General features: G+C 31.8%; 1 protein-coding gene across 1 annotated transcript in view; it reads right to left on the bottom strand.

The window, feature by feature from the left end:
• The window catches only part of LOC132938412 (BTB/POZ domain-containing protein 6-B-like), a 31,318-nt gene extending 24,828 nt beyond the window's left edge, over positions 1 to 6,490 (bottom strand). The window contains exon 1 of the mRNA XM_061005232.1: positions 5,726 to 6,490. Within this exon, the coding sequence (XP_060861215.1) occupies positions 5,726 to 6,464 (739 nt within the window). The 5' untranslated portion in view covers positions 6,465 to 6,490. The remainder of the gene's footprint in view (positions 1 to 5,725) is intronic.
• Positions 6,491 to 13,044: the final 6,554 nt, after the last annotated feature.

Genomic DNA, 13,044 nt, shown 5'->3' with positions numbered 1-13,044 from the left:
CAAAACTATATAGGTAGCAGACTGCAGTAAATTCATTAAACGAGTTTTTAACGTCTTATATAACTCGTTCAAGAGTTCTCGAAACGTATATTTATGTATGATTTGTATTTGAATAATCGATTCCAGAGAACATCATACGAAAACGAATCGAGTACTCTGCAATGATGTTGATATATTTGAATACCTACAGAACAACCCACATTTTCCAAACGACTGAGATTCTGCCGGAAGATCCATACGTATCCAACGATTTGCGCAGTTCACTAAACTGAAATTAATTTAATCTTCGTATTTGGCTATGCACAGTGCATCGGAATTCAAAAATCAAAGGTACTTACTATATTAATAAAAATATATGATATACATTATATAGTTAAATAGTTTGCGTTACTCTAATAATTCGATTTTGCAATATAATAATACAATATTGTAATTTTTTGGAATAATACATTTTTGTCTGTCAATGCTGACATATTTAAGAAGTTAATTAAGCCTGAAAGTAATACACGAAGCCTAGTCCAAACGACCTAGAGGCTTTGGTGTATTTCACCGAGTTTTGGTTGAATAAATTAGCATTGTTGTATAATTAATACGAGATGGGTTTTAATTTTTATCTGTATTTTAATTTAACGGCAAATAACAGTAGATCATTTCGAGTTATATTATTATAATATTGTGTCGATAGTGATTATAATTTATGACTAATTATTAAATTACGTAAAATAGGGTCGTGGGTTCTTATTTAAATTTAACAAACTGGACTAATTATCAACATGGATTGTGTTACCAACTTTCGTAATAATTTGCTGGATAACGACATTTAAAACTCAAAACAATAATCCTGATTTGTTATGCGTCTTCGACAAGGTAAATATCATAAATCGTCAATATATTAAAAATTGTATTACTTAACAACCAAAAATAATTATTGAAAATTGAAATCCATCACTCTTATACATTTATAGCTAGGAATTTATTGGTATCTACCTAATATAATATACCCACTCGACTAAACATCGTAATTTCTTTTATTATTTCAACATGTTTTATACAGTTCGTCGTTAGGTTAATTAGATGTGATAAAATTAAAATAAGAAATTAAAATTTTTAGACTTCACGGTAGGTACACTGCAATCATTTTGATGATCACACTATGACATTACCTATAGTGAAATGTTAGCGAAACAATAAGACACTAAACAGCACAAAGAAATCCATGCATCCAAATAATTTCTATAATTATGTTGTTTTATTTTTTTTTAAATCAAACAGTCTAAGTAATTAATTCTACACGATTATAAACTTAATTGCATTTTAAGGTGCATACCTATGTAAAATGTTGATGTAAACGATTGCAGTAATGATTGAAAAAATTTACCCGGAGACGGCATTTTGGAATTCAAATGTTATATATTATTATACTAGGTATACAGTGTAACGTAAGGTCCTTTTTTTAATATTATTGTACTTCATTAAAAATAGGTACTTACAATAGTTATTTAGTAATACATAATGTAATAGTGGCTTAGCCAGGATTTTTCTTTGGGGGTGAGGGAGGGGCAGATAATGGTAACTGGGGACTGGGGTCTCTCATCAGTTAAGCATATTGATGCCGAGGTTTCATTATAGGTTCCAGTTCCTGTACGGCTATCGGGCTATTCGGGCCATTCAAATTTGTATTTGCAGTAACTTTCAAAAAACCATAGAAATAATTTTTTTTTTTTTGGGGGGGGTATGGTTTTTACAGGCCCCTGTAATATATGGCATTAATGAAAAAAATTGTAAAGAATATGTATAAAAGGTTTTTTTATTCGGAATAATAATATTCTGTTCAATATTTACAGCCCACTTGATATTGATATTGGATATAGGATATGTTAATCTTAAACGTGAAAATGTTATTAAAAAACAATTGAAATATATCTGTTTACGTATATAGAGTAGTACTCAACACATATAAAATTACAGGAAATAAAATATTTCTAAAAATATAAATTAAAATCAAGTTATGTAGGAACAACACTTATATAACTAAGAAGAAATCAAAATACATACATAAAAATATATAATTATTTGTTGTGTTTCAATCTTTAACTGTGTGTGTGGTTTCTGGTAGAAAATTCGATCCAGTTGGATCTTTAGGATATCCAAAAGTAGGAAATTCTAAGTAATATTCTAAATAATTTGGAAAAACTAACAAAAAACCTCGGGAAAACGAAAATATTTACGTTTTGTTATATTTTGTTTTTTTTTTGTTGCAATTCAAAAAATATGAAAATTGCATGATATATAATTTTTTTAATCAAAAGGGTAACATTTTAACAACTTTGAATATTTTAAAATAACGTATGTTTTTCCTTATTTAAAATTAATTATTTTGTAAAGATCTTAAAGACCTGACTTTTCGCCACCACGTATATTATTATAATTTATATTCCATTCATAATGCAATTTTTAAGATACTTATAGGTTCACAAAATAACCTCAGACTTACTCAAACTATTCTGCGACACATCGGTATTGGCATTAGAAATTAGAGAACGACGTTTTATTGGTACCTAACTAATGTTTGATTGAATTCTGAATTTGAGTACAAATGGTATGAGTTATCTAAGATAAACTTATATTTTTTAGTAAATTTTTTTCAACTAGTATAGTATATTATATTTATTTATTCGGTTATTGTTTATTTTTAATTTTCAAAACAGCAAATATTACATTGCTGTTGTAGATTTTTTTTGTTGACAATTTTTAGGTTGATAAAAAGGTACAAAAAGTTTTATGTGCTTAGTGCTTTTATTATAAATAAACAATTTATTATTTATATGGTACCTTTGAATAAGTTATTTTTAACGTTCACAATAGTTTCCTTAACCGTATAAAGAAAACTACGAAATGGTGAAAACTGCGATAAATATTGAACAAATGTAAGTAAGCGGGGTTCTTAATTTTCAACTAAGCTTGAATAGAATAATTTTATAATTCAGTGGCTTATACATTTGAATTTATAATAATTCATAATAACACACCACTGTAATAATTGGGCTTCGAAGTGTGCAGACATTCTGCTGTCCTGTGCTCTTTTTTAACACCACGCAAATTATTTTATTTTATAACTTATCGTATAAAAACTATAAAGGTTTTAAGTATTTCTTCGTATGCAATATTAAAATATCTATTTTAATAACCTTTGTTTAATATTCTGTGCTTAGTTGTATACTATTATTTATTATACTATAATATGCCTTAGAAGTACTCCGACCTTTCCGACTATAATTTTTACGATGAAAATATCATATATTAATAAGTACCACAGTTCACACAGCAATATTATGCAAAACGTTAATTTATTTTTTGTGGTTACTTACAATATTCTTTTTAATAATAATCAATTAGTTTAATCTTTATTTCGTATTGATCAATTAATGCATGGTTTTTTTCTTTTAAATATATTTGATGCTTATTTTGTAGCGTATTGACTAAATTACTCCTTGATCAAGATTTTTCAAGAATTTTATGTAAATGAGGTGTTGACGTTTATTAACATTAAAATGGTTGTCAATAAATATTTATAACATAAAATTGCGTACATTCAATTTTCTTATGACGATGAGGGGGGGGGGGGGGTAAAATTATATACATATGCTTATCGGAGTGCTTCATCCAACACAATGAGTTCTTTCATAGTTAAATTATTCAGAGTTTCGTATATATTAATTATAGTGATGTTTATATTTTTCATTCTATCCATTTCAGAACTGAGTTTTATTTTATTTTTTGTCTTTGGAGGGGGGAGATTTATCCCAACCCCACCATACATTTGTACGCTACTGATATTATAGGTATATCCTCTATATATTCCTTTATTAATGAATTATTTTAATGTAAATATTGGTAAGTTTATCATAAAAAACCATTTGTATTATGTAAACATATAGCTTATTATTATTAATATATAATATTCTTACTGTTTGCACTTAATTGTATTTTTTTTTTTTTTGCATAGTAGAACTAAGTCATGAAGAACTAAGACAAATGTCAATAGATAAATAGAAAAGGATTTTAATATGCATTTCATTTATTGTAACCATGAAAACGTAGTCTGTCGACGGAAGGTGGACTCAAAAACATATATACATCGTAATATACGAACACGTAGTTTACTATAACTGCACTTATACGCGTCTTAAAAAATATTAAACGGTGTAGTCTACTCGGGAAATAATTTAAAATTCGTCGTGGTGATATATTATTAGCGCTTATATTATTATATATACGGCAAATAAGACTCGCGGAAAAAAAATCGTCTAGTTTTTTTTTACACAATATAATAATAATATAATATCGCGTGTGACCTACTAGTCTGTTTTCGGGTCTTTGAAAATATTATGGTCGTCGATCGATTATTGTTTATCGACAGTCGCACACGCGTTACATACGAATATTGTGTGCGCCGAGAATAATAACATGACAATAATACTAGTTTAACGGACCAACTATTATATATAATAATAGGGTCGACGATATGGTGGAATTTGTTCGCTCCTATATAGTATACTGCGGTGATGTTTTATCGACAACGACTCACTATATCATACCAGAGGTAACCAATTAATATTTTTAGAAGGCCACATATTAGGAATCTTTAAATTGTTCGCCGACTATATCGAAATTGCAGGAGTCGGTTGAAAATTAAAAATGTATACACCCAACTCTAGAACGTATAATATAATCGGATTTTCCTTTTTTTCCTTGTGCAGGCCGTATAAAATTTATCCGTGATTTTGTGACAACTATGCTATAATATTATTATACGATTAGCGGGGGTCACCAATTAATATTTTTGAAGTGCCACATTAGGAATCTTCAAAATTGTTTCGCGGGCCATCAAAATTGCCGACATCAATAAAAACAATGACAAAAATGATAAATTATTATAACTCTAGAACGTATAATATTATCGTTTTTAAATTTTTTTTCTTGTCTGTGGGCCGGATAAAATTTTTCTATGGGCCGTTATTTGGTGACCCATGTACCCCTAGTATAATGCGCAACGAGAGTAATACTCGATAAACGCCATCGATTCAGTGCTAACACAATACACCCGGGTGCGTCAAACCTTGTAAAAGTTAAGTTCGGTTTTAGATAGAAAGAATAGCAAGACTACTTACCGAACGGTTTGATTGTTGCATAATAATAATATTAATAAGTGAATTTCCGACGACAACTACCTATAATGAGCGGATTTTCCGGTTTCGCAATCTACACACTACATACACACCAACCCCGACATAATCAGTTTGGATTTTAATAATTCTTATGAAAAATTCATTGCCAATAGCCAACGCAATATAATTAGTGCTGCTCGATTATTATTTAAACAACATTACATCATCTCGATGATTATAATATAATGGTTTTTTACATAGATAGATGTACTCAATGCAAAAAGATTAAAAAATTTAAAAACCAATTAGCAGTTGGAAATTCAGAAGATTATTCAAGAGAATATTAATATACACTCGTAACATCGACAATTTAGAAACCGAAGGCTTTTGTTATTAAAAAATGTGTTTCATCAAAACGTAATTGTTTACGTCGGAAAAACGTTTATCATGAACAAAATATCTGCGAAACGCAAAGTGCATCGACGGGAATGCGCGTACTGCAGCTTGCACAGTTGCACCCGGAAAACGACCACCTCGCGAGAACCATCGTAACGTACCTCTGCAACTGCCGGTATCGTCGGCCACTTCGGCGATGTCGGTGCAGCTGTTGCGTCGGCGGCCGGTCACGCTGCTCCAGGGGCTGTTGGCGCCGCTGTTGTAACAGCTACCACCGCTGTTGTAACTGCTACCGCAGCCGGAGCTGCTGCGACGGCTCCGCGATTCGCCGGTGGACGGGGTGCGCGAGAACCGGCGGCCGGTCATGTAGGCGAACGGTTCGTCGTCCGAGTCGGTGTATCCGTCGTCCGTGTCGTCCTCGTCCATGCCGCGGAACTGGTCGTTGTCCGGCGACAACGACGACACCGACGCGGGGGACACCAAGTCGGGCGTCGCGAACGATGACGAAGACGACGTCGACGACGACGATGACGCGGCGCACAGCGCCCGGTTCGACAGTCGGCCGTCGGCCGGCGACCGCGGCGACGACGGCAGAGATCCTATGGTCACCGGTCGGGCTGCACGCTCTCGGTCCCGTGGTTCGCGCCGTTCCCGCTGCAGTTGGTCCGGTTCCGGCGGAAATCCCTGCTGCGCCTGGAACAGTTCGTCCAGGATGCCCACGCTCCGCGCAACCGGCTCGTGCAAGTTGACCGCCACCAGCTGACCGCACTTGTACAGGAACAGCAGCCAGATGTCCGGCTGGGCCGTCAGACACCGCACAATGTACCGGCCCAGTTTCAACACGCCCCGCGATGAACGTTGCGTCGCCGGCTGCATGTCATCCGGCCGCGCGCACAACATCGACGCGATTGAACGTGCTGGCGAACATCGGCGGCCGCCGCCCGCCCGACCGACCGATTTCTCAAGGTAGACCGCCTCGACGTGATATCCCCCCTCGGCCACCCGTGCACGACCGTCCACCCGCGCCGCCGTCCATTTCGGCGAATATTATGTAAATAATAATAATAATAATCATAATAGTAACCTAACCTGACCGTATACCTACCATGAGTACAATATAGTAATAAAATATGCGCGCGCTTGAACAATCACTATTACCGGTTTTTTTTTTTGTGTGGGCTGTCTCATTTAATGATGACGAGAACGACGGTAACAACAACAATAATAATAATAATAATAACAATAATAATAATAATAATAATAGTAATAAATAATAATAATAATAGTAATAAATAATAATAATAGGTAAAATAAGTAGGTAGGTGACCTACCACGGTTTTGGAATCTACCGATGGCATTATCAGCGCTCGGGACATTGTGCGCTAAACGAAATTGTGCTTAGAAAGAGCAAATAATATGAAATCATTTTTTTCTAAAATACAATGTATTTATAGGTATAGGAATGAACTTGGAAAAAAATCATAAATATTATTCAACATTTCAACGGTGTTAACGGCATTAATCCGGGTACCCCAGGTACCTTGGTTGGTTGCGATTGGTTCTGGAGGTTTTAGCAGGGATTTGCAGTGCGTAATTTTTGAAAATGTGTATAATACGTGACGACGATTTTTTAAATATTTTTTTTACATAGGCTACAATTTTATCAACTGTTCCAAATCGTATTCGTTTTTCCTCCAAAACTCTACGGAGACCACGAGGTCATGGTAAAAATATATTTTTTTATTGAACAAAATAAATATGTTAAATAAGACCGGGTCACCAAAACAAATTTACAATTGATACTCGAGGTATAATAATGAAAATTGGTTAGTTGCTTAACTTTATATATAAAAATGGATCCCTTTTTCCATTGGTCATCTCATCACGCGTGAACGGCTGGGCCGATTTGACTGATTCTTTTTTTGTCGCGTTCGTATTGTCAGGACAATTAGGTTCTTATAAAAGAAAATTTTAAGAAAATCCACCAGAAAAGAAGAAAATTTGGATGTCAAAAAATACAACAATGGCACCCCATCTGTCCAGAAAAAAATAAACTAAATAATAAAAAATTTAGTTGCAGATTAAAACAATTATAGTGTATTGTATATTGTGCTTGCTATTGGTTACGGGCATGTTTGTTGATTTGTATTATTATTTTTTGTCAATATATATATAGATATAAATGAATCTTTGTGTGTAGATTAGACCTCTGGGAAGAAGATAGGCCAATTTAAAAAGGGTTAAAATTGGTTTATTTTATCCATTGGATTTTAGTACGGTTACGCTAGGTCAGGATTTCGTAAAAACGACAAACTTGGTATAACTTTGATGCTTTAGAGTTATTAAATCATACACTTATGTAACGGCACGGGGTCCCCGATCAGCCGTAGGTAGATTGCCTACCTGATAATATACTGCTGCGAATCACAATTTTTATTTCGGGCAACGGAAAAGTTAAGATAAGTTTTGAACACCATACACCAAATATTAAATAACGAATTGAACAAAGTTTGAGTCATATAGAGTTGGTACATTTAACGGGCAACAAAGTGCACGGGATTAGCTAGTTTATAATAAATTATAAACATAATATAGGTACTCATTAATATCATGGATAATATAAAATTCTTATATTATCTATGATTAATATGCATAGAATTTTGAAATAATATGTTACATACATTTTTGCAGGTATACTTCGATTGTGTGTATCGTGAAACGAAGTTGTATCGAATCATATATTGAATAATATGCAGCTTGCTAAGAATTACGCAGATGCATGAAGTTACCTAGTTCTGGACTCCTGGTATAATATATAATAATAAACGCTGGTCTAGTACGGTATCTTTTATTTACTTGTTATGTTATTATAATTTATCAGTCTGAAAATAATAAGTTTAGGTACTTTTACAATAAACTCGATCCTATTAAGAGGACCTCGTTCCCGCATAATATGTTGTCTCCATCTTACACACGTACGACATAGCAAATTTTCGTTCGCTAGTTTCAATAGGGTGCTGTCAGTTTTGATATTAGTGTGAATCGACCTATTATCAATCTTTTGAGTAACAACACTATCTGAGTACTGTCGTTGGTGTTTTATGATAATTTAACTTTTAAGTGACTCACAAAGTCATAACTCACTTAAAAATTAAATTGTACCTAACAAAAAATTTCGTTTGAGTCTGTGAATTGTATTATATTCATGATTATAATATTATAAAAAATTTATTATTTTATTTACTATTAATTAATTAATTTATTATTATATAATTATAGTAGATACCACGGACTAAGATATACAGTACTGGACACGAAATGGTTGGAGGGTGTGGGGGTTGACCACGAAATGTTATACAACAGGCGGAGTTTGGGGGGATATTTTCCTTTTAGCATTACTAGCGCCGTCTTAGTGGATACTTATGGAACTAGAAATTTGTATGATGCGTTCTAGTTCCATAAGTATCCACTAAGACGGCGCTAGTATATGCTAAATGGAAAATATCCCTCCGAACTCTGCCTGTTGTATAACATTACTGAACCACAATATTCATCTCGTGTCCAGTCGTGTATATCTTAGTCCGCGGTAGATACATTTAATAAATAGTAATTCGTATAGAAGTCAATGATTTTTGTATTTGTCTTGAAAATGATTTTATTGTTGTGGAAATTAATTTTACTACAGTGCATAAGTGATAAGCGAACTAAGTATCTATATAGATATTGTAAATTGTTATGTTACTTATAACCAACACAATACTGTGTGGAATTTTTAAAACACTTTGATATTTTTCCCCGGTTCAAACGAGACGTTCACAAATAAGAAACGAAGAAGTAATATACGTAACGGTGAACTCAGCGAATATGCTAAAAAAAAAAAATAAGGAAACGTGACTGTTATAGTGAATCGAAAGATACCTATAGCTGAAATGTACCAAATAAATGGCCAAACATATCGTTTTCGAAAAAAACATTTTTTTAAGTACGCCAATAAAAGTAATAACAATAAAAGTTTTTTAAAAACGCTCAAAAACAATTTTTTCAACTTCTTGAATTTCTTTGGTAATACTTAAGGAGTGTCAAGTAACGATACAAACTTCTGTTTTTCAAATGATAACCTCCCTTTTTTACCGTAAATTATTTAGTGGATAATTTTTTTGAAAACGTTGATGTACTCCATTCAAAATTCGAATGAGTAGTTTCTTAGTTATAAATGTTTTTACTTAGGATAATAGTCCTTAAAATGGTACAAACATATAAAATAGACGTAATATAGAAACTAGTATTTATTATACTTGGGAAATTTTTATAAATTATTAATGTTGATAAATTAATATTAATGACTAAAATTTGACCATAGCCATAACCTTGTCACGGGTTACGACATTCTGCTACGTTAAATTTTTCAGAAAAATTATTCACTGAATTTACAGTTGAAATGGGGTCCCCCACCGGTACTCATTTGAAAGTCGGGTTGCCCGTGGTTGGGTAACAAACTATACCAACAAAGTAACGGGGTAGCATATATTAAACGATAATAATGATGTCATAAGATTATTATAAATATAAAGTACGACTTGACCAAATAATGTAATTGATTTTTAAAAAAAAAATTGGCGTTGATTAACTGTTCCAAAAGTTTTGTTCCAACCGTGGGTTTTTAACTCGTCGTCTAGTGATGAAGTGGGTTTTCGGAATTGTTCACCAGTTTTTCCAGAAAACTTCAGTATGCACAGTAATTTGTTTTAAAAATACATTGAAATTATTTTTTCGTAATTGTGATTCCGACTAAACATAAAATTGTTTTATCCCATTTCTGGCATTTATCCCAAATCTGGTGATTCTTATTATAGTAGTGACTAGTGAGCCTAATATGCTATATTCTCATTATCTATACTTTTAATGAATACATTTTTCGAGATTTACACACGACAGATACGTCATCATACGATTATAACATTGTATTCTCTTTTATATTTTTAGTTATACTTTCAGTGAGAATAACAATTACATACACATGTTGATGAATAATTAATATCAAATATCAAACGAATAGTTTTTTATACTAATAAGTGTGCCTATATATAAGACGAGTCTGAAGTGAAGTGTACTACTTTAACATTGGTGGTTCATCACTCAGCTCATCTAAACTTTAAATGCTTTTACAATATACATACTATTTTGTATATATTTTGTTAAATTACCAGATTTACATTTGACTTCTTACTAATGTTGTACCGATAATGGTTTTCTTTTAATAATCGTATTTATTTACAAACGGTACTATGCAGACCTGTTAACCTCTTCTCTCCCAACCAAGTATAGGTACTTAGCCACAATTTCGGGAAAGACAGAGACGATGATTTAATGTTTCTGTTGAAGCAATAATAAACATGGTGGTTAATTAAGATCTTATAATTAACAAGGAAAAACGTAGCCATGATAATATTTGGTTAAATGTTGGATTCAAGATATACATGTTAACTATATTAGATTGAACAGATACGGTGCAGCAGTATTACTCGTATTATTGCAGATATAGAGGTAGATATAGGTAATGGCCAAAGTTGAGTCATAAATTAATAAACACGGTTACGTTTCAAAATTAAGAAATTGAGACGGTATAACTTAATAATATATATTTTATGCACTGGTTAGCCCGTAAGTTTGCACAGGGCACAACATAATGATGCACACAGGTGATGTCATTCGATATGCGCTTTTAGTGCTTCTACCAGTATGTCAATATTGAACTATTATAAATTTACTTTAATAATAAAATATGTACAAAAATAGTTTTATTGTTTTAATGTACCGGATACGATTTACCTTGAGAATTTGTTTAAAATAGTCATGACAAAGTTATACAAAGTATAGGCCTTCAAAGAAAATTAATTATGTTAAAACTTAAAAGCAGACATGTGGAAATATTAATTTAAAAAATAAAGTGGTTTTACTTTTAAGTAATGAAATTCACACAGAAATATTATAATTTAATTATTAAACGTTAATTTCAATGTATACCTCTACCTTATTACACTGAAGTGTATATTATCTATACTATATCAGACCACACGAAATCTTTAATATCTTGTATTTGATTGATGTGATTCATTCATAACTAAACCGGAAGAAAAAAATCATCAAATCACAAGGAATGAATCCAATTTTGAAAACATTTAAATAATAATAAAAGTAAAGGAACGTTCACTTATTACTGGGCCTTATATTTGAAAATAAAATTGATTAAATTGTCTGTATAAAATATATTGAAACGATTAATTAAATAATATTTCAACATTTTAAATCACTGGGACAGTGAGATTATAGTCAAATTTGAAATTGTAGATGTATCTAATATAATTTGGTATGATAGTATGATACACTATAACATTATAAAATAATATTAGATTCTGAGTGGAGTGATGAATGTACCTACTTATTTAATTTAAAAATGATTTATTTTAATATTTTTATTTATCTTGTTGACTAGCTGATCAATTTATATTATGTTGTGTTATGTATACCTAAAAAGTAAAAAATTATTTGGTACCCCGATTCGTAAAAAAAAAAATAAACAAATAATGATGTGTGTGTGTTTTTTTTTAGTGTGTTTGCCATCAGCTATATTGGAGTCATAAAAATAATTCGATTATCCATATAATCCATATTGTTCGAAATCTAAGACCGCATCTTTTCTGGTTGTAAAGTGAATCTATTTGGTACTTTAGGGGGGGGGGGGGGATGAGGTCAAAAATAAAAAATCCTGGTAGTTTTCAATATCGCTGGGAAAAACAAACAAAAAAGTGGATAAGTGAATGTCGCTCTGCTGTACAGTAGGTTACAAGTGGGTCACAGTATAATGGATTGTATTAAATTTTAATTCTATGGATATCATATCATTGTATACGAAAAACGATTCTGAGCGGAGACGGTTTGTCAGTCTGGATATTTTATATTGTTATTATATTTTATCATAGCAGCCTGTGAGTTGAATTAATATTGTAATTTATGAATTACAACAAAATAACTAAAATCATTGTGTTTATTTTTATTCGTTTCTACGGTGATAAACAAAGCGTTAGAAATTAAAATTCCATTTTTAGTAGTTTTTGTAGTTTGTCGGTGGTTTTTACCGTGGGCTTAAATAATTATTGAGAAAATCAAAAAATTTCATCTCTAAAGTACCATATTGATTCAATTTGCTTAAAAATAAGGTACTATAAGTTGAAATCCAAGCATTCCTTCTGGTAGAAATTTTGTATACAGGATAAAAAAATAAAAAAAATAAACACCATTCGCTCAGAATCTAAAAATTTATGCAAAATCAGTTACAAAATTAATAAACCAATGAATAAAAAATTACAAAATAAAATCATGGTATTCAGAAACATAACAAAAACATAAGAGCTAATTATTTAGCTGAAAACCCAACATAGTTAGACGAGAATAATTTAAGGGGTCCGTGCCAAAACAAGAT

The sequence above is a fragment of the Metopolophium dirhodum genome, chromosome 2 (assembly GCF_019925205.1).
Source record: "Metopolophium dirhodum isolate CAU chromosome 2, ASM1992520v1, whole genome shotgun sequence".
NCBI lineage: Eukaryota > Metazoa > Arthropoda > Insecta > Hemiptera > Aphididae > Metopolophium > Metopolophium dirhodum.
The sequence above is the reverse complement of the archived record's forward strand: the minus strand, read 5'-3'. Positions and strand labels throughout refer to the sequence as shown.